Source organism: Corylus avellana, chromosome 5, assembly GCF_965113065.1.
Source record: "Corylus avellana chromosome 5, dhCorAvel1.hap1.2, whole genome shotgun sequence".
In the NCBI taxonomy this organism is placed as follows: domain Eukaryota; kingdom Viridiplantae; phylum Streptophyta; class Magnoliopsida; order Fagales; family Betulaceae; genus Corylus; species Corylus avellana.
The window spans coordinates 27499471-27524288 of NC_142494.1; the positions used below are offsets into that span (position 1 = coordinate 27499471).

Consider the following 24818-nt stretch of genomic DNA (forward strand, 5'->3'; position numbering starts at 1 on the left):
AATCTCCCAACGAAATTCATTATAAATAGAAAAGTCTATCTTGTGTCACTTAAAGAATTATGTGACTTCTAAAATTACTATTAGGCTTGTGATTAATCATTAGTGAATTGTGATCCAATGATAATTTTAAAAGCCACCTCATTCTTAAAGTGATACAAGAGTGACTTGTAAAATTACTCAGATTCACCATGTCACACGTGACATCATGTTCATCAATAGAAGTGGATGTGCAAGTGCATTCAAGTTCACCAATAGTTGAGTTCTTGTTGAGTTCCAATTAAAAGGGAAATGCTATATATGCTGGTGCAGAGCTAGAGTGTTGGTAAATAATGAAATTTCATAACTTGTGTGATTTTTCATTCTAATTTCATTTAATTTCTATCTCATTTAATTTCAAATATCCAGTATAAATACCCTCTTTAATAGATGTTTAAAATGGGTGCAGGGATTGAAGGATGCAGGAATCAGACAAGGGCATCAAAATTGCAACTAAATTGGTTGCTTCATATACAAAGTTGAAAAACAATATCTGAGAGAACACAAAGAAAGAAAGAATATGATTATTTAGTAACTGGTGACAATAGAATGATATGATATTCAGAGGTTCTATTCTAGTGCTTCATTGTTGGTAAGTGTAGGTACTCATGTCATTCCATGACAGGCAGCACTTGATCTTCTTCTGTTGAGGAATGTGGAACTTTGGTTCTTTAGGTATAGTTGGATGCTTCATCGACCTTAAACAAACAAAAACAGCAATGAGAGAACACTCATTGAATCTAAATTTACAATTACAAGGGAAAAATGGATTTCATGACCTAAAAAGTAATACTTCACTCAACCTGAAAGTTTGTAATTAATCAATGAATCAAATACAAATGAGCTAAATGGAAATGCTAAAATAAAATCTTGAAAAAAAATAAAAAGAAGAAGAAAAGAAGCAAATTGACTCAAAGTGTTCAGATTTTCTGAAAGTTCCATCCAGAAAGTGGAAAGGATCATATCATATTATGTATATATGCAAGATACCTTAACTGGATTCCAGTAGCATCTAAAGATAACATGGGATAGTGGACATATTAATAAGGATGTGACTTTTCCAATGAGTTTGTGATTACCAAACACAAAACCAAGCAGAAAAGAAATCATGTTTTGTTAGAACTACATCACCTGTACCTTCTGGGAATGAAAGGCCTGTCGAAATAGGGCATAGGCTGTGCTTTTGGAACGAGCTCCTTTCTCAACCGTCTTATTTCTTCCTCTTCAGCCATCTGCAAGAATAATACCAGCGTATCCAATTAGATAAAAATAGATACTACTTTGTGATATCAGCAAGCAAATAATTCCTTTCATATCATGTACCTTCTGCTGTCTCTCTCTTTCCATCTTGTATTGCTCAAACAGGCTCAACTTCTCTGCTACCTAGTTAAGCTCACAAGCATACAAATCAAAAGTTAACTCACTTTTCTAGCAGCTTGTATACCAAAAGCACATGCATCATAAATGAATCGCCCCCACACTCCAGAACAAAGGCACTCACTAATAGTAGTTAGCCACCACCAAAAAAAAAAAAAAAAAAAAAAACTCCTTATTTTATAAAAATTACCCGGATAGGTTTTCTGATCAAATTAGGCCCCTAAACAACTTACCAACAACCACAAATAAGAGTCATCAAACATGATCAGCATTGGTATTGACTTGTCTAAACCTAAATGTCCAACACTATGCCATAGTAAAAGAGTGTTAGGCCCCAAAAAAGGTCACTACAGTGCATTCTAATGGATTGGGGGAAGGAATGATGGCTTATTTAAACTCTCCCAAAATGTATACATTTCAGAACTACTTTTTTTTTTTTTTATGAAATTAACCAAAGTTGTCCCATTTGAAAGTGACATGTTAAAGAGTCCAGCATAGAACTTAACTTTATTTTGCTGCAAAAAAATCTTTTGAATTAGTCATTTTCCTTGCCGCATGAGCACTAGTTAATATGTTTGCCAGCTAATGCAAAAACTAAGCAGTATGATATGAAACTGAGAGCGAAAATGCATCTGATTGGAATAAATAGAAAAAGAACCTGATTGTCAAACTCGGCTCGTTCTACTGCTCGCATGTCACTGTGAAGCTTCAGGTCTACGGGTCTTGTGATTTCCTTCACTGGAGGCTTTATCAAGCACTAAGATAACAAGCACCAAACCGTTGCAAACAAAGTCATAAGCCCATACAACTAATACTTAACTTATAAAACTCGCATATGTGCGAATGAAGGCAGGAACCTATCAGTAATTGTTGCCTATTAATAGCAATCAAGCATGTCAACTGTTATGATAGCACTTGAAATTAAAATCCAACTCTAATTTTTTAATTTTTTTCATGTGGTTTTGAAATTTCGTTTGCAAACTACATCGAGACATTATGGTGCTAACATTAAAAGTAAGGAGTCCAGATATCCTATTAACTAATTCCAAAAATGGCCTCACCTCAGGTTCATCTGTTGTCCATGGGAGACCTTGTGCAACTGGTATCCTCTGCTTCTCATCCTCTATCACCATTTCTTGTAATTTTTTCATAAATTCTTCCTCCTTCAGTCTTCCCCTTTGCTACAATGAGATTCAATTACCAAAGTTATAAAGCAGATTCGATGCATGTGAAGTTGCAGTCCTCATAATCAATTCACTTTCCTTAAACTCACCTCTGTTCTTAGCTTGAACGGTTTTTGGCTGGTGACTTTAAGCTGCTGCTTTTTCCATCTCCTTCCACCCATTGTAGCAGAAGATTCAGAGCTCTGGAACCCAAACATGAATAAAAGAATAAGATTCCATTAGCTAATGAAAACATTCACCTCCACCTACAATAGTACTGAACAAAGTGAGTAAATCTTACATTTCTTCGGCTCCTACGACCCCCATTAGAAGTCCTGCTTGAAACACTGAAGCACAAACAGATTCCAAAGCAAACTGAATCAGAACACAGAAATAATGCAACTCAAAATAATCAAATTGCTACCCACCTTCCCTGGCTACTATCCCACGAAGATGAAACCGAAATCTGTGAATCCAGACCAAGGTTCTCCGATGTCAAGAACAAATCAGATGGACAGAATGAAGAAGAAGAAACCTGTGTCTCAGGCACTTTAGGAACCTGCAATCCTGGTAAAGCCCATTTCATGGCCTTCTTTTTGTTATCTTCTTCCTCCTTCTCCTCCTTCTCCTCCTCCTCATCCTTCTCATCCGAGTCCTTCGAAATCGGTATTGAAAGAAGCTTCTCAAAGGCCTTCACCAGATGCATCACTCTCCCAGACCCAGGTTCAGGTACACTTTTCCTTGCCTCTTCCAACAACTTGTCTCTCCTCCTCTTAATCGTTGAACTACCTATTTGACTACCCGACTCATTCAGCGGCGAAGTATCACTCTCCCCCGCCTTTCCTTCATACCCATCTTCAACTTTCAGGTCTTGCAGCATCAAACCCTTCTCAATTTCCTCTTCAAGTTCACTCTCAGCTATATCATAACCCTTCAAATGGTCCGCTTGTCCGGCCTGTTCACTTCGATTCTTGAAAAACTCTTCCTGGGACGCCCTCAAATTCTCATAGGCCACACACAAACACTTCTTGATATCGCCACCACCTGCCTTCTCTTTGCACTTACACTCTACCTTCAACCCTACATTCTCTTTCTTGGAATTCTTCTTCGCCACCACGAACTTTCTCTCCCGGATCTTGTTCCGCGGCAAGTACCCCACCGGATTGGGATTCTTTACGACCGATTTCTGGGCCTTTGCGGATTTGATTACTGGGGAACTCGTGGATTTTTGACCAGGGCTTGAATGGGAGACATTTGGGTTAAAATTCTCGGCAAGTTTATGGTTTTCTTGAATCTTGGACCGAGACACACGTGTGTCTTTCACTGGGGTAACCGTCCCGGTGTTCTTGCCGATCAAATCCATCTGTAAGTGACCGGAAAACCGAAAAGACTCGCCGTAAAAGAAATGGGTTTTGGGCTCTTCTTTGATGTGTGAGAGAGAGAGAGAGAGTGAGGAGTTTATGTGTGTGATCTTTTGGAATTGATGAAAAGTTGAAAACATTGAACGAGGGTTTTGAGGGGAGAGAAAAAATAGGAACGTTACGATTACAGGGACGCTCTTGTAACGGCTAGTTTTTTCGGTAGGGTTTGGGTGTGGGCCGTAGGATGAGGAATTTGAATTTTGGTTGTGTTTCACCCGTTGGATTCGGTGATTAGGATAATCCAAGCGGCGTTGATTGGATTTGATCAACAACAATCATGCTGACTACTTGCCAAATCTCGAATTTTGAATTACAGGAATGTCCTTGTTGTTTAAGGAAACTACAAAAAAGGTACTTAGAGGATCTTCAGCAGTAAGAGGTATTCTATTTAGTCAAAAAGTACAATTCTCTATTTTAGCTACTCATTTTTCAATACCAACTCCAACAGATTCTTTATTTCATTCTTTACTTTATTAAATATTATTTTTAATCTTTTTTTTTTCTTTTTTTAATTTGCGACCGGTTTTGCATCATCTTGTAAATTGCAATAGAATTGATTTACGCAGCATACCTTTGTGTTATTTTTATTTATTTTTATTTTTTCATTTTTAGTTTGTCAATTATATGCATGCTATTCAATTTTTTTTTTTTTTTTGAGTTTTTAGTGATTCAAAAGACTTGAATTTATATCATAAATTCATGAACAGAGAAGATAGAAGAGAGAGAAACGTTGAGGGAGAGAGAGAAAATAATGTGAAAATAATATTATATTCAACAATTTAGTGTGCTACAGTGAATATCAATATGAAGCTATTCACTATAGCAGTTAAGGTATAATAGCTAATATGAAGCTATTCTGTTTGAGCAAAAAAAATGATAAAAATAGCTAAATGCAGCTAATATCTTCATTTTAGCTATACTGCTGGAGATGCTCTTAGTATGCATTGTCCTGATGGCGGTGATCAATGGAGGAGGCGGTGGATTGTTTATGGGTAAATACGGTTAGAATGAATAGGAGAAATGGAAAAAAAAAAAAAAAAATAGTAGAATAGTTTGCAAATAAACTTTTAGATTATGCATTTTCTTAATAAAAAGAGTAAGGCATAGTTGAATTAGGTTTTCCTTACTTTTGCAATGGAGCAAACAATTGTGAAACGCTTTAATGAGACCTATCTATTTGAGTAGGTGACCGAGTGAGATCCTAAATTTTTTTAAAATTTAGAGTCAACTAGACTGTAATTGAAGTAAGAATTGCAGGCAATCCCGATCCCAAGACACAAGCCTAAACCCAAGAATTTCGCACAAGCCCATGTTACATAAGGCAAGTGGTCAAACAAGCCCATGACATGATCCATTGCTCCTCTCTACTCTTTGTTGCTCCAAGATGTGTTTCCTTCTTATACAGAGTTGTGTTGAAATCCTGACAATTGATCTTAAAAGAAACTCAAGATTTGTTGGAAACTTGGAATAGTGTCTAAGCGAGGGTATTGGTCATCTCTCCTTCCCTGAAATAAAGAAAGGAAATAAAATATTAATTAGAGATAGAGATAATCCTCTCTTTTTCCCTTAATGTTAGAAATCTCCTAATAATTGAAGTGTGGTCCACATGCCAAATACGGTTTTTTTTTTTTTTTTTTTTTTTTGTGACATGTCCACACAAAAGGAGGATGGAGATTTGAATTAATAACTTTCGCTTCATAAGGCGTAATCCTCAGCCAATTGAGTTACCCCTTTGAGACAAATACGGTTTAATGAGACACAAATTATAGTGTTAAGTAATTATTTCAAATTTTTTTTTTTTTGGAATCATAATTACAATTAATTTCTTATTCCTTAATGGGAGTAATATTTAAGGTAAAAGTTTAATTGAGGTACATGTCTAACTTATAAATAAAGAACTTGTATATGACATCTATGGTGCATTACCAGGCATAAGTTAAAAAACAAGAAATGATTAGTATTTATATTTTGCTAATTTCTCGCATATCATCTTACAAATCAACAATCACATTTGTGAACTTATGATAGACCTCACAAATTTAATGGTTGATTTATTGAATTTGCAAGATAATATATATATATATATATATGGACAAAATATTGACACCAATCCACTCACATTTTCTATTGTTGAGGTTGTTTATTTCACTTGTGCAAATATGAACATCAAGTTTTTGTTATAAAGTTTTTATAGGTGAGATATAAATAAAGTTTTTTTTTTTTTGACATGTCCACATAAGGGGAGGGAGGATTCAAACTAGTGACCTCCGCTTCATGAGGCGTGGTCTACAGCCGATTGAGCTACCCCTTAAGGATAAATATAAATAAAGTTGAACCTGAATGAATTAGAGGAAGGCCATTCATAAAGTTTAATTGCTAATAAATAACTTATTTAGGGAGTACTTAGTTTGGATCTTAAGGTAATGGTCTTAATTAAGAGACCGCGAGGTTTCATCTCGGTCAAATTCCAAGAAGAGAATTTTTGTTTCCTTTCTAATTAACATTGATTTAAAGATAAATTAAGCATGTCACACCAAGCTATTAATGCTAAAAGAATACAAAAGAGTATATCTCTTCCATGAATGAAGATTAGAGATCCTTAATACAAACTTTTTTTTTTCTTTCTTAAATGTCGTTTTTGGATGAATAAGAATAAATAATAATAAAAAAAAAATGAAGAATATGTGGCAAGAGCTAGGCGAGCAAAGTAACTCCAAAATCCTGAAAAAAGGACAATAACATCATCCAACCCAACAAGAAATAAGCAAATTAAGCAACCACAAAACAACACATCAAAGCACTTACCTACCAATTCTATTCTCATATATACAAGCCCCAAGATCCAACTAACTACCTATCATGGGGGGAAGACTATAAACATAACTTTAGACTTTTTTTTTTTCTTTTTTTTTTTTTTTTTTCTAAAAAAAATATTTTGATATGACACAAAGATAAAAATAATTTTGAATGTTTTGTATTTTAAGTTATTTGTTAATAATTTTGTTTTGAAAAGACAAAACGAAAGAGAGAAGTTACAAGTGTTATGAAATAAAGCCTAATTGCTACATATATAAACTTGATAACTAGGCTTACAAAGATTTACACTGATCTACAAGATTTTTCACCACTCATGAGAGATTGCACTTATTAAGCAGGAGGTGCCAAATTCGAACTTATCAACTATATGCTCATTCAAAGGGATTAGACTATCTCTCAATATCTATTCATTTTGTTATCTTGTTCTAAATTGAGGTGTCAACCTCTTATTGGTGGATACAAAGGTCTTGGTTTGTGCCAAGAACTTATTGACATTATTCTCTATGGTTTATAGGTGGTATAGAGCAGAAGTTTTAATTTTGAACCCTTATTTCATAATTTATTATATTTTAGTTAAATATTTTATGTATCATGCCTCAATTGTTGAAATGAGTGTTAACATATTAATTAAATGATTAAATTTATCATTTTTTTTTAATAAATTGAAACTTTTGAAGTAAATGTTGATTTAACGATAAATAACCCTAAAACCAGTAACGATGCAGGGACACGAAGAAGTCATCCCTCTCCACAATTAGCCTTTAAATTTGTCAAAAACTATTTTAGGTATTTCTTTTCTTACTTTAGTATCTCTAAAAAAAATCAATATAATTCGGCTTCGGCCCCCTTAAATTAAATTCCTAATTTTGCCCCAGCCTAAAGAGTCTATCCCATCATCAATTCCTATAAGGACATAAACATTCTACACGTGCCTACCACATTTCAGATTTGTATATTCCCAAGCTACTTAGGTGCACCATAATCCAATAGGCTTCATCAATTAGTTTATTCCCACGTCTCAAATGATCATTTAAGCTACATCATCAACCCCATTTTTCATAAGATCAAAATTAAATTCATAAGGTCCGTTGGATCATATCATGATTCAATTTTGTTTTGTTTAATATTTTTATTGCCGAACCTATGGGCATTGTCATGACTCATCATTACCAGGACCTTTCAAGCTTCATTCTTTCACTTTTGGTTTTTTTCAGGCCATTCAAAGTGTTTCCTATTTAAATTTGGCTTCGAAAACACTCTTCTTCTTCTTTTTTTCTGCGTCCTGAAGCAAGCTTATTCTTAGATTTGAAGTTTGCCCTTCGTACTTTTCCATATGAGGTGCAATTATTATAATGTCTAATCATGACCTTAATGCACATGGAAGGTCGCTGCTTCTACATTTTCTGTGACTTCAATACTTCCAGCCTTTTTTTTCTTCTAATTAAGATAGAAAATATAATCCAGATTTTCAGTAATTTAGATGGACATGTGAGTTACTGAGTTTTATATAAGAAGGAAATTTTGTGAAAAATTTTGTTAGCAAAAAAAGAATTTTTTATAACTTTATAGCGCCTTTCTGGACATTTTGGACGATAATAAAAATTCAGCCACCTTTAAACATAATCTTTTCGTAAAAGAATTTTGAAAATGAAAAGGGAAAGGAATCGGGTTGAAGATTCTTATAATAAAATAACTTATAAAAAGATATACATGTCACCTTTATAGGCTAAGTTGAAGGAAACTCCTCCAAATGAAAACTTTGTCCAAAAAAAAATTGCAAGTTTTATCGTATACATAATTTATCTCTTCCTACAAATTTGGAGCTAGTAAAAAGAGAGAAATTTCAATTGGGTGTAATGAACTATTTGTATTATTGCAAAACAAACCGCTCATGTACGAAGTTGTCTTTTTTTTTTTTGGGTCTAGGCATACTGCATACATGTCAGAATCCTGATTAGCTTATATTACATCTCCTTCTCCATATCTTTTCTTTTTGCCCTTCAAATCTACACTGACATTTTACTTGCCTCACCTCACTTCGTGACCACTTGACTTCTATCTTTGATAACCCCTTTGACTTAGAATTGGAATGAAGTGGTAAAATGTGATTGCAAGAACAGGTGAAACATCAATTTACACAACAATTCCTTGCCAATAAACATACTAGCGAACGGTTTAAAACATAAAACATTCGTATAATTTTTATTTTTATATCACGTCAAAATATTTTTTAAATAAAAAAAATAAACACCCATCAAAAAACATTAATAAACATATATTTTTTCCTTTAAAGAATTTTTGTCAGGAAAAAAAAAAAAAATCTAATTTTCGAATATGATTAAATATATTATCTTCAACATGCAGATGCACCGTCGGGGAAGCCTGTGAATGTGGTTTACAGAGCTTTGCTTTGCGTAGCAAGCGCGTAGAATATCAATAGATCATATGCTAAGCTGCAGTAAGTTCCTAACATAGTTGACTTTTCAAGGTCCACATCACATGGGTACTTCCGTAATTGGACGTTAAGAAAAAAGGTATATGTTCATATGCTTTTACTTTTCTACCCCTCCTCTCTCCACCTGCTAAATGCGACATTTTTGTATGAAAACGTGTCTGAGAGGTCCACCTCAACTGCAAGCACACTGGACTGGACAGTCCTTTTTGGAAACCCCAGGGGTAGATTCGGACAAGCGTTGCGTATATAAGAGGTCCTCCCCGCTCTTCCTTGTTCACAGAATTACCTGACTCTGAGAAGTGACAAGGCCAGAGGACCAGAGCCCAGTTCTCAGGTGAATCTTGACCCCCATTTTCCACATGTTTGATTCGTACTTTGTTGCAATTGTCTGGATTTCATGGGAAATCCTTTTTTTTTTCCTCCCAGATTATTCGTTTGAGATATGAATTGGGTCGTAGGCTTGATGTCTGTGTTCCTAATCCTCAGATCTACTGCCATTTTTCACGTTTCTATTCTGGATCTGTAATTTGTTTTTCCACATTTAATTTTATGGTTAATTGGGATTAGTTTTGTGTTTGATATGTGCATTGGGTAGATAAATTGAGCTAACTGGATATGGATCTGGTGGAATTTGTGATTGGTAATACGAAGTTGATCTGTCACTTGCATTTCTAGTCTGAGTGGATCGTGGGTGATTCAGTATTTGAGTCAGATCTGATTTTCTATAGCTCGCATGATGATGTTCTTTCATTCTTGGTCAAGTTACAACAAGTAGTGTCACTTTATTGTTGAATTCATGTCCTACCAAAATAGTCTTTGCTTCAATCAACCTGGAAATCCAAGGTTTCAGCTTTAAGATTCAAGTAAGTTTTAGTCATGGTCTTAGGGAAAGAGCCTACTTTTAAGCATAACACCCCACCCCACCCCTCCCCTTTCGCTCATTCTTCTCGAGAACCATTTCGAGTCTAAAAGTGCAGATCTGGGATGAAGTTTTGGATAAATCACATGACTTGTTTATGTTTCAAATTGTAATGCAAAAAATGCTAGATTTGATGTCGTAACGAACTTGTAGCTAGCACATAGTAAGAAAACCAACTTCCCCGCCAATAATAGCATATATTTGAATGTGAAAAAGAAGACGTTTTTCCCTGTTCCTTTTTTTATTTTATTTTGTATTTAGGCCTTTTGGTGATTGAGGGTTGTGCCTCATTTTGTTCGTTTGTTTGATCAATATAGCGAACACGAATTTTTATTTTTATTTTTGATTACTTATAAAAAAAGAGGGAAATTTCGTGTTTGCTATATTGATCTCCTTATTCTCCAGAAGTGGGTGAATTTTTATCAGTTGTACTGTTGTATATGTGAAAGCAGGTTGTTTGCAATTGGCAGATCTGGATACGTTTTATCTGTTTCTGATTCATATAAATTTAATTTTGTTCAGGTTTTAAAGTAGAAAAGAAAAATGGTGAAGATTTGCTGCATTGGTGCTGGATATGTTGGGGGCCCAACAATGGCCATAATTGCACTTAAGTGCCCATCTGTTGAAGTCGTTGTTGTGGACATCTCTGTTTCTCGGATCACAGCCTGGAACAGCGACCAGCTCCCCATCTATGAGCCAGGCCTTGATGATGTTGTGAAGCAATGCCGAGGCAAGAACCTTTTCTTCAGCACCGATGTTGAGAAACATGTCTCAGAGGCTGATATAGTGTTCGTCTCTGTCAACACCCCAACTAAAACCCGGGGTCTTGGGGCAGGGAAGGCTGCAGATCTGACATATTGGGAGAGTGCGGCTCGCATGATTGCTGATGTTTCAAAATCTAACAAAATTGTAGTTGAGAAATCAACAGTCCCAGTCAAAACCGCTGAGGCAATTGAAAAAATTCTGACCCACAACAGCAAGGGAATCCAATTCCAAATTCTTTCAAACCCAGAATTCCTTGCTGAGGGCACTGCAATTCAAGATCTTCTCAAGCCAGACAGAGTCCTCATTGGAGGCCGGGAGACCCCCGAAGGCCAGAAGGCCATCCAATCATTGAAGGATGTTTATGCTCAGTGGGTCCCTGAAAATCGTATACTAACCACCAATCTCTGGTCTGCGGAGCTCTCTAAGCTTGCTGCCAATGCCTTTTTGGCCCAGAGAATATCGTCTGTTAATGCCATGTCAGCCCTCTGTGAGGCTACTGGGGCAAATGTAACACAGGTATCTTATGCGGTCGGTACAGACTCAAGGATTGGTCCCAAGTTCCTCAATTCTAGTGTTGGTTTTGGTGGATCCTGCTTCCAGAAGGATATTTTGAATCTGGTTTACATCTGTGAGTGCAATGGCCTTCCTGAGGTGGCAGAGTACTGGAAACAAGTGATCAAGATCAATGATTACCAGAAGAACCGCTTTGTGAACCGTGTTGTTTCCTCTATGTTCAACACGGTTGCAAATAAGAAGATTGCCATTCTGGGGTTTGCTTTCAAGAAAGATACTGGTGACACAAGGGAGACCCCAGCCATTGATGTGTGCAAGGGGCTATTGGGTGACAAGGCCCGGCTGAGCATATATGACCCGCAGGTCACTGAAGACCAGATCCAAAGGGACCTCACCATGGACAAGTTTACTTGGGACCATCCCATTCACCTTCAGCCAATGAGCCCCACCACTGTGAAGCAAGTGAACGTGGTTTGGGATGCGTACGAGGCAACAAAGGATGCCCATGGTGTTTGCATTCTGACCGAGTGGGATGAGTTTAAGACTCTTGATTACAAGAGGATTTATGACAACATGCAGAAACCAGCTTTTGTATTTGATGGCAGGAACGTCGCTGATGTAGAGAAGCTGCGTGAGATTGGTTTTATTGTGTACTCAATTGGTAAGCCCCTGGATCCATGGCTCAAGGACTTGCCCGCTGTGGCATAGAAGAGATGCACTGATCGAGTGGCCGGTATTGCCGGTCAAGGAATCATAGTTGGAGGCAATCAGTTGGATTCTTTACAATTTTTTTTTTAAACGATTTTCGCTGCTGCTTACTTTCCCATCATAGTCAGATAATTGGTATAAGTCTGGTGAAAGTAAGAGGCTCTATGTTTTGCCCTACATTGTATTCCGAGTTATTACTTATCTGTCTGTTATCTGTTTGCTAGAAAACTTGATTGGTCTTTGTTTGGTTTAATCTTCTATCATTATTAGAATGTTAAAAAAATTTCGAAAGCACTTGTATCAAATTCTTATAAAGAGAGTTTCACCTTAATAATACGCCAGTTCATCTATCTTTATTGGAACTGTTGGGTTTGGCCTGAATTCTAAGCTTCCTCTCCATGCAGAGGAATTATTTCATTGTTTAAATTTTATTCTGTTGCATTTATTGGTTTAAAGGGTATCACGGCATTTAAAATTTTTAAATCATATGATAATATATTTACTATGTAATAACATATACAAAAGAGTTTTCGATATCACAGTCCAAAATGATGCTTTAATTTGACATGGCACCCTAGAATTAGAAACTAAAGTTTGGATCACTCTCTCTGTCCTGCCATTTCGATATTATTTTGTAGATAATTATGCTTTTCCTTACTTGGACTTGTGTAGTTATGTGAGCTTTCGTTTGATCAAGTCCTCTATTTATAACCGCCCACCGCCTCAATTACTCAAACTTTCCACTTTTTCTTTGTGCTTTATACCGGACACTGGTTCCTTTTTTTGGGGTGGCAGACTTAGTAAGATATTTAGAGCAAGAGCACGAATATCACGTCTTAGTTAAATGAAGATATCCTTTTTAGGGGGCCAGATTTAGTAAGATACGTAGAGCAAGAGCACGAATATTAAACCTTAGTTAATGAAAATGATGTGATGTCAAGTCCAATTGGACAGCATTCGGCCTCCGAAACTGTTCATATAACTTCCATTTGCTAAAAGGAAGAAAATGAGGAAACTACTTGGCAAACAACCATGGCATAGTCCACATCCAAGTAAAACACTGCTCAAACAAAAGGAAACACAAAAAGTATATGACAACACGCATAATTTTTTTTTTTTAATATATAAATAATTATCACTGAGATATTAACAGGTTTCGATTACAAACTTCAGTTCGGTTGACTGGAACCGAGAGAGTTTCATTGAAGCCCTTGGCCTGCTTATATGGAATCATTAAACTAAACATGCCATCCTTCCAAAGCTGATTCAGATACTGGTAGGATAAATGGAATTTGTGTTTCACAGACGAGGGCTTAGAAACCTACAAACTGAAAGGCAAAATTCCACGAGCCTTCTTTTGACACACTGATGGAGATCAACCATCTTTTGAGAAAATACTACATCCTTCCACATCTTCCAACAAGTATAAGATCTCACGAGGAAAACATAATTAACCATCCTCTTTTAAAGGTAGATCATCTACCACCAATATGCAAATCTCGCTTAAACTCCCATATGCTCATCGGGAGGCCCTAATTGAAGCCCCAAAGACTAGGACTAAGAGTACTGGAGGAAACAATCAGCTCTAGCAGACAGTTGGCCATTGCCATCATTGCAAGATTCCTCAAAGGAAACAATTTCATTCAAACTCCAAATTGGTAAAAATCAACTTTCACCCAACAATCATTCACCATCACAAGGCTCATAAATATATCCTGGAATGCTTCATAATGGATCTTGGAACTCGATCAACCTCTCAACCAATAATAACATGTATCTTCAAGTGTTCATTCTTCACAGGACTCTCTTCTATCAGTCTCCTCATCAAGTCGACCACAGCTATCGATAGGGTCCCGCTGAAACTCATATGATGTGCACGAGTCATCTTGGACATCATAATCCGTACTATTACTGTTTGGAATTTTACCACAAAGCTCTAAATCAACATCACCATGACAGTCACTAAGGGAATTACTAACTTGTGTACCTGAAATATCATCTACATCTCCCCCATCCTCTTCATCAGTTCCCATCCTACGAATAAGGATTTCAGCACCATCTTCACAAGTATCTGTCTCTTCCTCAACCTCAATGTCTTCAAGGCAATCCCTTTCATGATCTTCCTGAAAATATGCAGTGGCTTCCTGATCAAAAGGAGACTCCACTACAGAGTCTTCATCTTCCTCTGCCAGTACAAGTTCACTTGTTTGCCAATCATCATTGTCACTGTCAATGTTTAGCGGATCGAATCTATTCTGCTCGGCACGTTTTCGAAGCATAAAGACATTAAAATAATAGCTCACAAGGTCCTCCTTCATTCGAGAAGGGAAAACTGCTAAGAGATGGTCCCAAAAATTCTTACCCAATGATGCAGGGTTAGAAAGGACAACCTCATGGAAGGCTTGTTCTTCCTCTTCAGTCCATCTTTTAGCAACCTCCTCTCCCATCTCACAGAACCCCAACTCCTCAAATATGTCCTGTCCAAGATTTTCCCTTAATTTTTCTCTTGCTTCCATCACATGTTGTCTCACACATCTGATAGAACCGACATCAGGGCACCTACAGTCACTTCTGGTTCCCCCACTCTCATTGCAAGAGTTTGCAGATGCTTCAAGGTCAGGCATTGGAATGACACATGTACCCATCAGCATCTCATTAACACCATCAATCAGGAGGCCTCCATCTGATGCATGTAAGAGGGGAAGCTGAGGATCCAACTTATCCAGATGATCTGAAGAGATCTTCAGATCCTGGAGGCCCCATTCTGGAACAAAAACTTGATGCTCTGGTCCAACAGAAACTAGCTTCTGAGGAGGACAATCGGAAGGGGATAAATAGTTCTCATCAGACTGATATAAAGCTTTTAGTTGTTGTCCAGAATGAAAAAATTCTGGAAAAAATGAAAAATTAATAGCCGCCTCTGACCTAACATCAGGTCCAATAATACTTCCATTAATCCACAAAAATTGGGAAGCGCCGCCACTAACACCAGCCTCTAATAACTTTGTCTCATTTGAGACTTCAGTGACTGGGTCATTTACAAGCCTTCCTTCGTCTTGAAATTTAGTAAAACTGTCTTCACCTTCACCATCTTCATATGGGAATTAGGTTAGGAAGAAAATTGAATTTAAACTCAAAAGAATATATTATGGGGCCATTAACCCTGATGCGACTGATGAAACACGTGCAAGTGACAAAAAAAATCATTGTGATGGGTCCAGAGTAAGTTTACCAGTCACAAAAAAGGTTTATAATAAATTTTCAAACCAATCCAAAGAAAAACACATTCAAAGCCACAATCCTGTTCTTGGACTCAAGGAGACTCTATACATGGGCAAAAACACATTCCATAGCATGTTTCTAATTTAAATGGATCAAATCATATCTTCTAGAAGGTGAGGGAAAAATGGTGAGCAAGTCAATTGTTTTCTACAAACCTTATTTGGAATTCATCTAATAAGGTCAATCACTGTATCAAGAAATTGTAGTCATTTGGCCAAGTCATTATATGCACAAAACTACAGAAAACTTCTTATTTATGGCAAGACCTACAAGGATGACAGAAGATTCCTTAACCGAAAAATCTTGCGCAACATTATATGAAAACTACCAACTATATATTACCTGAATTTTGAGGCTCCTCAGGATCACAGATAGGGACAATGTCAGTTGTAGGAGCAAGCTGACTAGCATGTTCCAGTTGTCTTGGTTGCTTATTAGAAACCTCATAAGAATCCTTATCAACAAAAGGCCGCTTGTGAAGCATTTTTTGCACTGCAAGTAGTTAGTTATACTTTAAGAGAGTGGAAACAGAAAGTCTACAAAAAGGGTTTAATCACAACTCATGTAACTGAACGAGATTGAACCCGTGACCTGATGACCCTCCACCCCATACTGGAAAGAGGAAAGTAATTTGGTTGAAGGACCATGGGCACAAGAACTAACTTCAAAGAGAACAAGGTCTGATATACAATTTAAGCTAACATATATTTCACCTAATAATATGTAATTACGATAGGCAATCGGACCAAGAGTATGACAAGGACCAAAATGAGTAGCCATGTATTTTCCAATAGGATAAGGCTGCGATATTTAAATGAAGACATCTGAAATGATGATTAAAAACAGCCACTATGATTTAGGGGCTTCTACGTAACCACTAGACTACTACTAAAATCACAGAACCAAATATAAGCTTCGGTGCAAGCCTGCACTTCATTGACATACATCCTTATGTTTGACCTATATGCTTGAAAACCGTATCAGCAAATGCCATGATGTAAAATTCCATGGAAAGCAAAATACATCTACCTTGCATCATCCCTCCCATTAACCATCTAATCCTAATACCCACTAACAATTTTAATTAGCCCAACACATGCTACATATATTATTAGCAAAAGCTACTTTTCAGACTCATCCAATAGAAAATGCCCATTTGTGGATTAAGATATATTTCATTTATTGACTCTAATAAAACCGTTTAAAACATTATAGACAATGAACACAATTGAATGTGGAATATCTTTCTCTCTTCCTCTTTTTCATTATTTTTTGTTTCATGAAAATTTGTTGTAACTTGCAAAATACACACACACACACACAAATGATTTATTTACGAATTGCCCAATGGCAGTATAAAGTTCTAATTGCAACTATGATTACGCATCACAAAAAATTTAAGCCTTATATAAACGTCACATACTAGGTTCAAAATCATAAGCTAACACATTAAACTAATAACAATAATACAATAAAAGCAACAACCCATTTCACAAAACTAAAAATCAAATAAGAAAAAATTGCATTTTATACCTGAGCTATTGGAGCTGGTGAATCTGCAAAATTGTTGAAAAAGACCAACCGACGGGACGTGAACAATGAAAAAAGATGAAGCAACCAAACTTCAAAACGCAAAATTCTAGATCCTATTTAAAAGAATAAAACACCGATTTACAAGCAATAAAAATACACGTACCAACACAGCGTGTATGGTAAAAATAATTGAAAAATGAGAAGTTTTCGGAAATCCAAAGAAATGCTCGACTTTCCACAGGAATGCGGGAAATTACGACCGACCCAGATGAATTTGGATCGTCAGAAACCGATACACGCAAAAAGATTTACATGTAAAACAAACCTCATAATATCGAAAAGTTTCCCATAATTTTTCAAAACCCTAACCCTAGAAATCGAAATTAGGGAACGACCAGGTTTTAAATTGGAATAAATCGAAAGAGAAAATAGCGATTCGTACGAAGCAAGACTCGATTCAAAGATCCGAGCGAAGGATCGGAAGGAATCAGGATCGGAATTACAGAGATTTGGGGATCAGAAATTTGGACCCAAAAAGAGTAAAGGTTCAGGACCTCATGTTTAGTACCAATTTATTGCTCGGTGATCCGGGGATTATTCACGACGCTGAAAAAGAGAAACTGAAAACTACAAAAAGAGACAAGAATCCCGATGAAAATTACGGAAGATGACACTTTGGGATTCTGATACTGTGGGTGGGACACAGTTGGAAAAAATATTCTGTCCTGATGCCTATACAAAACGACAAACTTTTGCCACGTGGAAGATCAAAAACCTTAACAAAGGTAAATACGGCACCTTGCAAGATGAAATTGGAAATTTGGATGTACATTCCTTTGGCCATTTGTCCTCCCTTGTTTTGACTGGTTTTGTGGTACATTGCAGCCTCTACTACCCCATGGGTCTCGGCTTTTCAAGCCATTAATAGACTTCCTGCCCCATTGGCTAATGCTAAAGATAAGAAGCAGCATTTTGGTTGGCATCCAAGCTCCCTTGCTTCCCCAACAGGCGCCAATCTGGTGGCCAATTTCTTAACTTTCCCGAGAAAACACTGGACCAAGTCAATTCTTTGACCTATTATAACTTTTCTTTTAATATTTTTATTCAGCTTTGTACTGATTTTATTGGTTTGCTCCCCCTTCCACTTGTATTTTTTTTTTTTACCTTTAATGAATTTTATTTTAACCAAAAAAAGAGAGTGTGTGTATTTGGGAATTTACATGGTAATTTACATAGAAGAGAGAGAGAGAGAGTGGAGGGGATTGGGGGTACCACAACCTAATATTAAATGTATAAATTTTACTGCATTAGAGACAAAGGGCAAAGAAACAATAGCAGATAAGGTAAGTGAGATGTTTTGTCAGGTTCGTTTGTTGGGTGACTAAACAACCACCTACAGCTTAGATGTCATCTTTTTGTTCATCATCTAATTGTGTAGATGGTCATCAACCTTTTATTTTTTCAAACTTACAATTAATAAACACTCCTCCCTCTGTGCGTAGTAGCCAAACTAACAAGATTTTATGATCAATGCACATAAATTAAACACAGAAACAGAAGTCCAAAAATTGCATTTACCAAAATCCCATGTTCTGTTCTATATTCAGCTCTTTGAACCAAAAAAGTTCAGAAAAATTTGGAAGTGAGCTACAATTTTGTAACAAAAGATCAGTTTGAATGGGATTAGTTTGAATTCTAAGCTATGAGCAGCAAATGGAAGCTTCACCTTTGCAAGGTTTCTCCTCAAATCAGCAATTGAAGAGAGAGACTAGAAACTTCATGGCAGCCATGGTCAGAGAACCATTAGTTCATGCTTCTGATCATTTCCAACCAACCACGACTTGAATCCAACATCAACGTTGGTCTCTTGCTCAACAATAACAGGGAGATTAAGATCAACTAGATCACAGATACCAGAAATCTGTTGCTTTACTGCCAAGGTTTCTTCAGATATTGTCTCGGAGTTTTTAATCAAATGAGCCCTCTTGTGACCACCCAAAGCTTGGCCTGATGCAAAAACCTTAAAGCAGATATGGCACTTGTACTCCTTAGTCTCCTTGAACTCACAACTTGGCAGAGACACTTTACTCATCTCCTGCTCCACCGAATTCTTGCTACATTCTTCAAGATTGATAAGCTTGCAATTACCCTCAGTTTCAGGATCAACGTTGCTGTGGCTGCTCTCTCCACACTTCCGAATTCTCAAATCAGAGCAGTTTTTCGTTCTATGTATTGTCTGGTGGCCTCCAAGTGCCTGATGCGAGTGGAAATTCTTGTTGCAGGTCTTGCACTTGTATTCACTTTTCTTCAGAGAATCAGGAGAAGAAGTACACATCTTCTTGCAAGACTTTCCAATCAACTGAGCATCAAAAATTGCTTTCTTGTTCAAACCAGACTTAGCTGGATCCAATCCATTATCTTCTGTAAAATCTCCATCCACTTCTACTTTAGTGCGCTTGATCTTCATTCTGTTATGACTATCCTCCTCCATTTCATCTCCTGACATATCATCCAGTTTTGGCATCACAAATTCAGCTTCTCTGTATAATTCATCAACAGAAGCTTCCTTTTCAACCTTCTTTTCCCCGGAAATTCCAGACCCAGAATCCATTTCACTGAATTTGGATCCTCTCTTCTCAGCTAATAAGACAATCTTAGAATGCAAAACATGAGAGTCGGAATCCTCCACCCCTGGCTTCTTTATCTTGAAAGACTCGAGGACTTCACAAGCAAAAAATCCATCCTCATTATCATTGGCAATTCGCTTCTTTTGTCCGAATGATTTAACCTCAAAAGTCACAGAATCATTATCAGAGGACTCTGTAACCGAGCTAAATCCACCCCAATTGGTTGCACCCCTAGACAGCATCATCAAGCATATAGCCCCGTCTTCTACTTCCTGTCCAGATCCATTCAAACTAGAAAACGAATAATTTGGAAGAATCTTGTACCTCCTTCTGTTTGATCTCTTTTTCCGCACAAGCCCTAGGGTTTCACTGTTCGATTGGCTGTCTGTTTCCATCTTCTTACAGAGTGGATCAAATCTTACGTAGTGAATCCTGATATGGGTAGTGAGAGCCCTTAGTGACTGAAACCCTTTGCCACATTCTTGACAGAAAATTCCACTTGTTTTTGTTCCTGAGTGATGCCTCATGTGACCGAACAGAGCCCTCAGGGACTCAAACCAATTGCCACAGACCTTACAGACGATTTCTTGACCTGAAGTAGCATGTTCTGAGCGTGAAAACTTCAAAGACTTCTTGGGGTTTTCTCTTAGGCCATAACCAGTATGCCCACCGTCTTCAAAACCGTTGTCGCTTTTGATCACCTTTTTCTTTCCTTTGCCTGAATTCTTGCTCGTATGACCCCTCATGTGACCTCCCAACACTTTTCCACTGGAAAAAGTCTGGTTGCAGAGCTTGCATACGTGGTGGTTCTGTTCTTGATCTTTTCCCATCTGAGAATTTCCCAGGAAAATTCAACACCAACAAAGTTCAACCCACTGAAAACAAACTGAAAAAACCCAGATCAGAAACCCAAGAAATCTCAAAACTTTATCTCACATTATCGGAAAAAACAAAAGAATGCTCAAGAATAAGAGGAATCAAGCAAGATCCAGATAAAAAAAGAAAAAAAAGGCGAACTTAGCAGGCAGATTGCTTTTGGAAGTGTTTTGGAGAAAAAGAAACCTCCTTTTAAGGATCCAACGTCGTTATGCGTAAGAACAAGATCTTGATCTCCCACAAGAACTCAGTGCAGAGCGGTTTCTTTTGGGTTTTTCTCTCTCTCTCTCTCTCTGAGGCTACTACAAACATGCAAGTAAAACGTCAAAGACTCGAAATGCAAGAGATTTTGCCTAAGGCACCACCTCTAGGCAGTTATGGTCACTAATAGGAACAGAGAAACGTATATAAAGCGAGCGAGGATCTCGCATAGGCAAGCTTTTGGCGCTCTCTCTCTCACTCTCTCTCTCTGACTACCATGCGCGGCATAAGCATAGACGGCTATTGGCTAAAGGCTAAAAACCCCAGTAAAGAGCCTCCGTGATACTTTGCACGTGAAAGCAAAGCAAGAACTTCGGATGGTGTCCCAGTCCCAAACGTTGGTTCTCGATTAGCTGGGGATGAATAGATGTTATCAGTTATCACAATGGTAAAAATATGTTATTTAAATAATTAAATTTTTTATCGCAAAGAAAAAAAAAAAAATATATATATATATATATATATATATATATTCTGAAAGGGTCTCCATTCTCACAGCACAATTGAGGGCCCAGATTAGGCCCGACATTTTGGACGTATGTGCCATGTGGTGATCCTTTAATTTTTCAATAGATCATGTATCTCGTGTCCAGTCCTTGATTAACTTTCAAGCAAAAAAAAAAGATTCACAACGAAAATCAAATTAAGGTTATACACAGCTGTCCAGAATTCAGTGTTCACCACAGCTAATCATTAATAAACAGACATTTTGACGTTTTCTACTCATGACTGTCCAACAGTTACACTAGTGCCTCACTTCGTACAATCACTAGTGCTCTCTCTCTCTCAAAATGCACCTAGATTTTCTAAATACCACTTAACAGTGTATGATTAATAAGCTAGTGTTGTAAAATCCAATAAAATAATAAAACAATATAAAGAGATTGAAATATATAAAATTAGTTATTCATAACCTATGATTCTTCTTTATTATTGTGTTATAATTATAATGGGAGGTTAAAGAATATAAAATAGTTATGGTAGTACATGAATCAAAATGTTACATCAATGTATTACATGAATGTTATAAAAATTCTAAAAGATGACATGAATATGTAAAATTTGGTCATTTACCAAATACATAAATACATTCATAATAGTCTCCCTTAGATGGCCGTACACTGAAAATATGTCTAGTTAAAGCATTAGTAATTAATTATTATTTTTTGTTTTATTAATTATGAATGATTTGCGGTACCTCTAACATCACTGTAAAGAAATAACCAGCTCTGTTGAAAGCTTGAGCCCTTGCCACTTGCCAGGGTCGAGCAAATAAGCGTGTGGGACACCACGACCTGAAAGATATGAGATATCCTCTCTGTCTTTACATGCAACATATCTTGCATTTCGGCGTTTTGCTAGCATTTTTGTATTAGCTACAGAGGGGGAGAGACACAGACAGAAAGAAAGAAACCCAAAAGAAAATGCTCTTGCCGGGGTTCTTTGGGGTCTCAAGATCATGTTTTTACCCAGGATTTTGAATCCTCTGAGGAGTTTTTCTTCTAGAGAACACTTCAGAAAGCAAAAATCATAATAAGCCTGGTAAGTTTGGCCTTTTCTCACCTGGGTCTTGCTTGATTCCTCTGTTTCCTGAATACTCTTTTGCGTTTTTTCCCTGGAATGTGAGAGAAAATTTCAGCTTCGTGTCAGTTTCTGATCTGGGTTTTAAAATTCTTTTGAACTTTCTTGGAAAATTCCTAGATGGGGCAAGATGAAGAACAGAGGCATGTGTGCAGGCACTACAACGAGAATTTTTCGAGTGGAAGAGTCTTGGGAGGTCACATGAACAAGAATTCAGCTAAAGGACAGAGAAATGTGATCAATAGCAACATGTGTTTTGAAGGCGGTGGGCGCAGTGGTTATGGCCTAAGAGAAAACCCCAAGAAGTCACTGAGGGCTCTCACCTCCCATAAGAGGATCCACTCTCAGAGATTTGACATATGCAATGAATCATGGATTAGTTCAAGCCTAGGGCTGGTGCGGAAAAAGAGATCAAACAGAATGAGGTACAAGATTCGTCCAAATTCTTCGTTTTCTAGTTTGGATGAATCTGTATCTGTATCCTTTACTGAAATAGAGAAAGAAGTGAAAGACATAGCTATATGCTTGATGATGCTGTCTAGGGGTGCAACCGATTGGGGTGGATTTAACTCGGTTACAGAGTCTTCTGATAATGATTTTGTTTATCCTAATGTCCCAGTTATTGTTGATGTTGGATTCTAATCTACGGCTACCATGACGTTTCTAGTGGCTTTCATTGATTGACAAATTTAATCAGTGAAAACACTTGAGCAAGAATGCTATCAATGGTCGGTCTTTTGATGAATTACCTATTTTTGTATCTTGATTTTTTTTGGTTCAAAGATTTGATTCATTTGAATAATATAGCATATTTTCATCTCTTTACATAAATCGGTTGAAAAAGAAACTAGCTACGCAATCAACTTCGTCGCATGTATTGATTTACAAATTTCAAACTGCTTTAAAATTTCGAACTCTGCGGGCTGCAGCAATATGCCTTGAAGCCATCTAAGGAGAGTTTGCTTCTTTAATGATAGAAAGATTTATCTAATACATATGTACCTCAATCCCACATCGATAAGACGCAAGAAACTATTACTCTTTATAAGGCTACAGAGAAATGATAATGTTCGCCGGGCCTGGCAACGCTAGCCTGTAACCTGAGTAGGGGCATTATTGTGATGGAACACAGGCCCAATCCAACTGGTTGGATTCTGGTGGCTACTCTCTGGCCCGCCCGTTCCAAGCCGAGAGATGAATCATGTGACTTGAGCGAAGGCTTGGGTCACGTGCTTCCTAGAGTGGAGGGCTCTGCGTGAGGCTGGTTTCACAGAGCAGCGACTACCTCCCGCTCCTGGCAGTGGAAGGATAACGGGTCAGTGCCACCTTGATCCAAAACGGCCGGTTGGGTTGACCCCAGTTGGACCATCACTTTTTGTTTTTATTTTCATATTTTGTTGTTGATTCGGAATTAATTTTTTTTTGAGAAATGCTGGGAATATGGCCAAAATATGAAGAAATTATTTTTAAAAAAAAATTTAATTAATTATATGAACATATGTCAAACTGTAATTGATGTTGATGTGGCGTTCCGTCAAATTTTGACGGAAAAATATCTTTGTCTTTCAACAAACAATTTGTCGGAAAAATATCTTTGTCTTTCAACAAACTAAATAAATCTTCTGTAATCAAAATTAAACCTTCAACAAACTAAATAAATCTTCTGTAATCAAAATTAAACCTTAAAGATCCAAAAATATATAAAAAAAAAAAAATTAAACCACGTAGATGAATAAGATATTTAAGCCTTAATTTTTTTCCCAAACTCAATGAACTAAATAATTCTGGAAGGGACTCGACTCTAAGCAAATTACCGCTTGGTCATCTTATCTCAGCATGTCCTCTCTGACACACGGATATACAAAATCTTGTGACATGAGTCTGCATACCATCACAATTCACAACAGGGTGTTTGGTCGTGGTGCTCAATCATTCGTATTTGAAATGAGAGTAATATGCTGCTGGAAATGAATTGGCACAAATATTGATTTACCCCATTAAATGAAACAATAATCCCATATCTTATAGAAAATAAATAAATAATAATAATAATAAATTGTGGTCATAATAGCCCATAACATGTATTTATAATAACTAGACCCATAAACCTAATAAAACACTAAAATAAAGTTAAATTGTTACTACTTAGAGCATTTTCAATGGAGGAGCAAAATTTTTATGCAAAATAACTCTTCAAAACTTACTTTATCTAGTTTAGCTAATAAATTTGTAAAGTCGTTTTATATCCGATTAGCTATATTTTTATTTATATCATTTACATATTAATTTTTTTCACTCTTTATTTCTTTTCTAAAATTTGTATTTCACTCTTTATTTTTTTCAATGGTAATTCGTTTAAGACAATAATTTTTTTAACGATTATTCTCATAATAAGAATGAAAACCATATTCTCATATGAAGGAGTGAAACAAAGGGTTGCGTTATATGAAGGAGATAAACAAAGGGTTGCGTTATTATTTACCA

The 24818-nt window shown here is 36.8% G+C and overlaps 4 protein-coding genes and 1 non-coding gene across 6 annotated transcripts; 2 read left to right on the plus strand and 3 right to left on the minus strand.

Moving 5' to 3' along the window:
- Positions 1 to 447: 447 nt before the first annotated feature.
- Positions 448 to 4080, minus strand: LOC132183228 (microtubule-destabilizing protein 60). 2 transcript variants are annotated; one of them, XM_059596630.2, is made up of 8 exons: positions 3005 to 4080; positions 2878 to 2923; positions 2687 to 2779; positions 2475 to 2594; positions 2072 to 2170; positions 1360 to 1419; positions 1174 to 1268; positions 448 to 734 (listed from the first exon to the last, which is right to left on the minus strand). In XM_059596630.2, exons 1-8 carry the CDS (start codon positions 4075 to 4077, stop codon positions 620 to 622), a joined length of 1701 nt encoding a protein of 566 aa, XP_059452613.2. In that variant the 5' UTR covers positions 4078 to 4080; the 3' UTR covers positions 448 to 619. The 2 variants fall into 2 exon arrangements, with proteins under 2 accessions (XP_059452613.2, XP_059452612.2); XM_059596629.2 differs by having other exon boundaries at positions 1168 to 1268.
- A 5418-nt stretch (positions 4081 to 9498) lies between these two features.
- Positions 9499 to 12547, plus strand: LOC132181357 (UDP-glucose 6-dehydrogenase 1). The gene is made up of 2 exons (XM_059594540.2): positions 9499 to 9603; positions 10711 to 12547. The coding sequence occupies exon 2, from the start codon at positions 10732 to 10734 to the stop codon at positions 12172 to 12174; it is 1443 nt and encodes a 480-aa protein (XP_059450523.2). The 5' UTR covers positions 9499 to 9603; positions 10711 to 10731; the 3' UTR covers positions 12175 to 12547.
- Positions 12548 to 13262: 715 nt separating this feature from the next.
- Positions 13263 to 17625, minus strand: LOC132182446 (uncharacterized). The gene is made up of 3 exons (XM_059595690.2): positions 16990 to 17625; positions 15799 to 15948; positions 13263 to 15265 (listed from the first exon to the last, which is right to left on the minus strand). The coding sequence occupies exons 2-3, from the start codon at positions 15938 to 15940 to the stop codon at positions 13962 to 13964; spliced, it is 1446 nt and encodes a 481-aa protein (XP_059451673.2). The 5' UTR covers positions 15941 to 15948; positions 16990 to 17625; the 3' UTR covers positions 13263 to 13961.
- Positions 17626 to 18557: 932 nt separating this feature from the next.
- Positions 18558 to 20919, minus strand: LOC132182744 (uncharacterized). Its single transcript, XM_059596076.2, has 2 exons — positions 20679 to 20919; positions 18558 to 20491 (listed from the first exon to the last, which is right to left on the minus strand). Exon 2 carries the CDS (start codon positions 20444 to 20446, stop codon positions 18782 to 18784), a length of 1665 nt encoding a protein of 554 aa, XP_059452059.2. The 5' UTR covers positions 20447 to 20491; positions 20679 to 20919; the 3' UTR covers positions 18558 to 18781.
- A 2487-nt stretch (positions 20920 to 23406) lies between these two features.
- On the plus strand, positions 23407 to 23710 carry LOC148585999 (signal recognition particle RNA). Its single transcript, XR_015912262.1, has one exon.
- The last annotated feature ends 1108 nt before the right edge of the window (positions 23711 to 24818 follow it).

Coding starts and splice junctions, on each gene's coding strand:
- LOC132181357 (XM_059594540.2), top strand. CDS start 10,732: ATGGTGAAGATTTGCTGCATTGGTGCTGGATATGTTGGGGGCCCAACA.
- LOC132183228 (XM_059596629.2), bottom strand. CDS start 4,077: ATGTTTTCAACTTTTCATCAATTCCAAAAGATCACACACATAAACTCC. Junction 2,780..2,877: donor GTCGTAGGAGCCGAAGAAAT/GTAAGATTTACT, acceptor TTTGGGTTCCAG/AGCTCTGAATCTTCTGCTAC. Junction 2,171..2,474: donor GGACAACAGATGAACCTGAG/GTGAGGCCATTT, acceptor TTGTTATCTTAG/TGCTTGATAAAGCCTCCAGT.
- LOC132182446 (XM_059595690.2), bottom strand. CDS start 15,940: ATGCTTCACAAGCGGCCTTTTGTTGATAAGGATTCTTATGAGGTTTCT. Junction 15,266..15,798: donor TGAGGAGCCTCAAAATTCAG/GTAATATATAGT, acceptor TCCCATATGAAG/ATGGTGAAGGTGAAGACAGT.
- LOC132182744 (XM_059596076.2), bottom strand. CDS start 20,446: ATGGGAAAAGATCAAGAACAGAACCACCACGTATGCAAGCTCTGCAAC.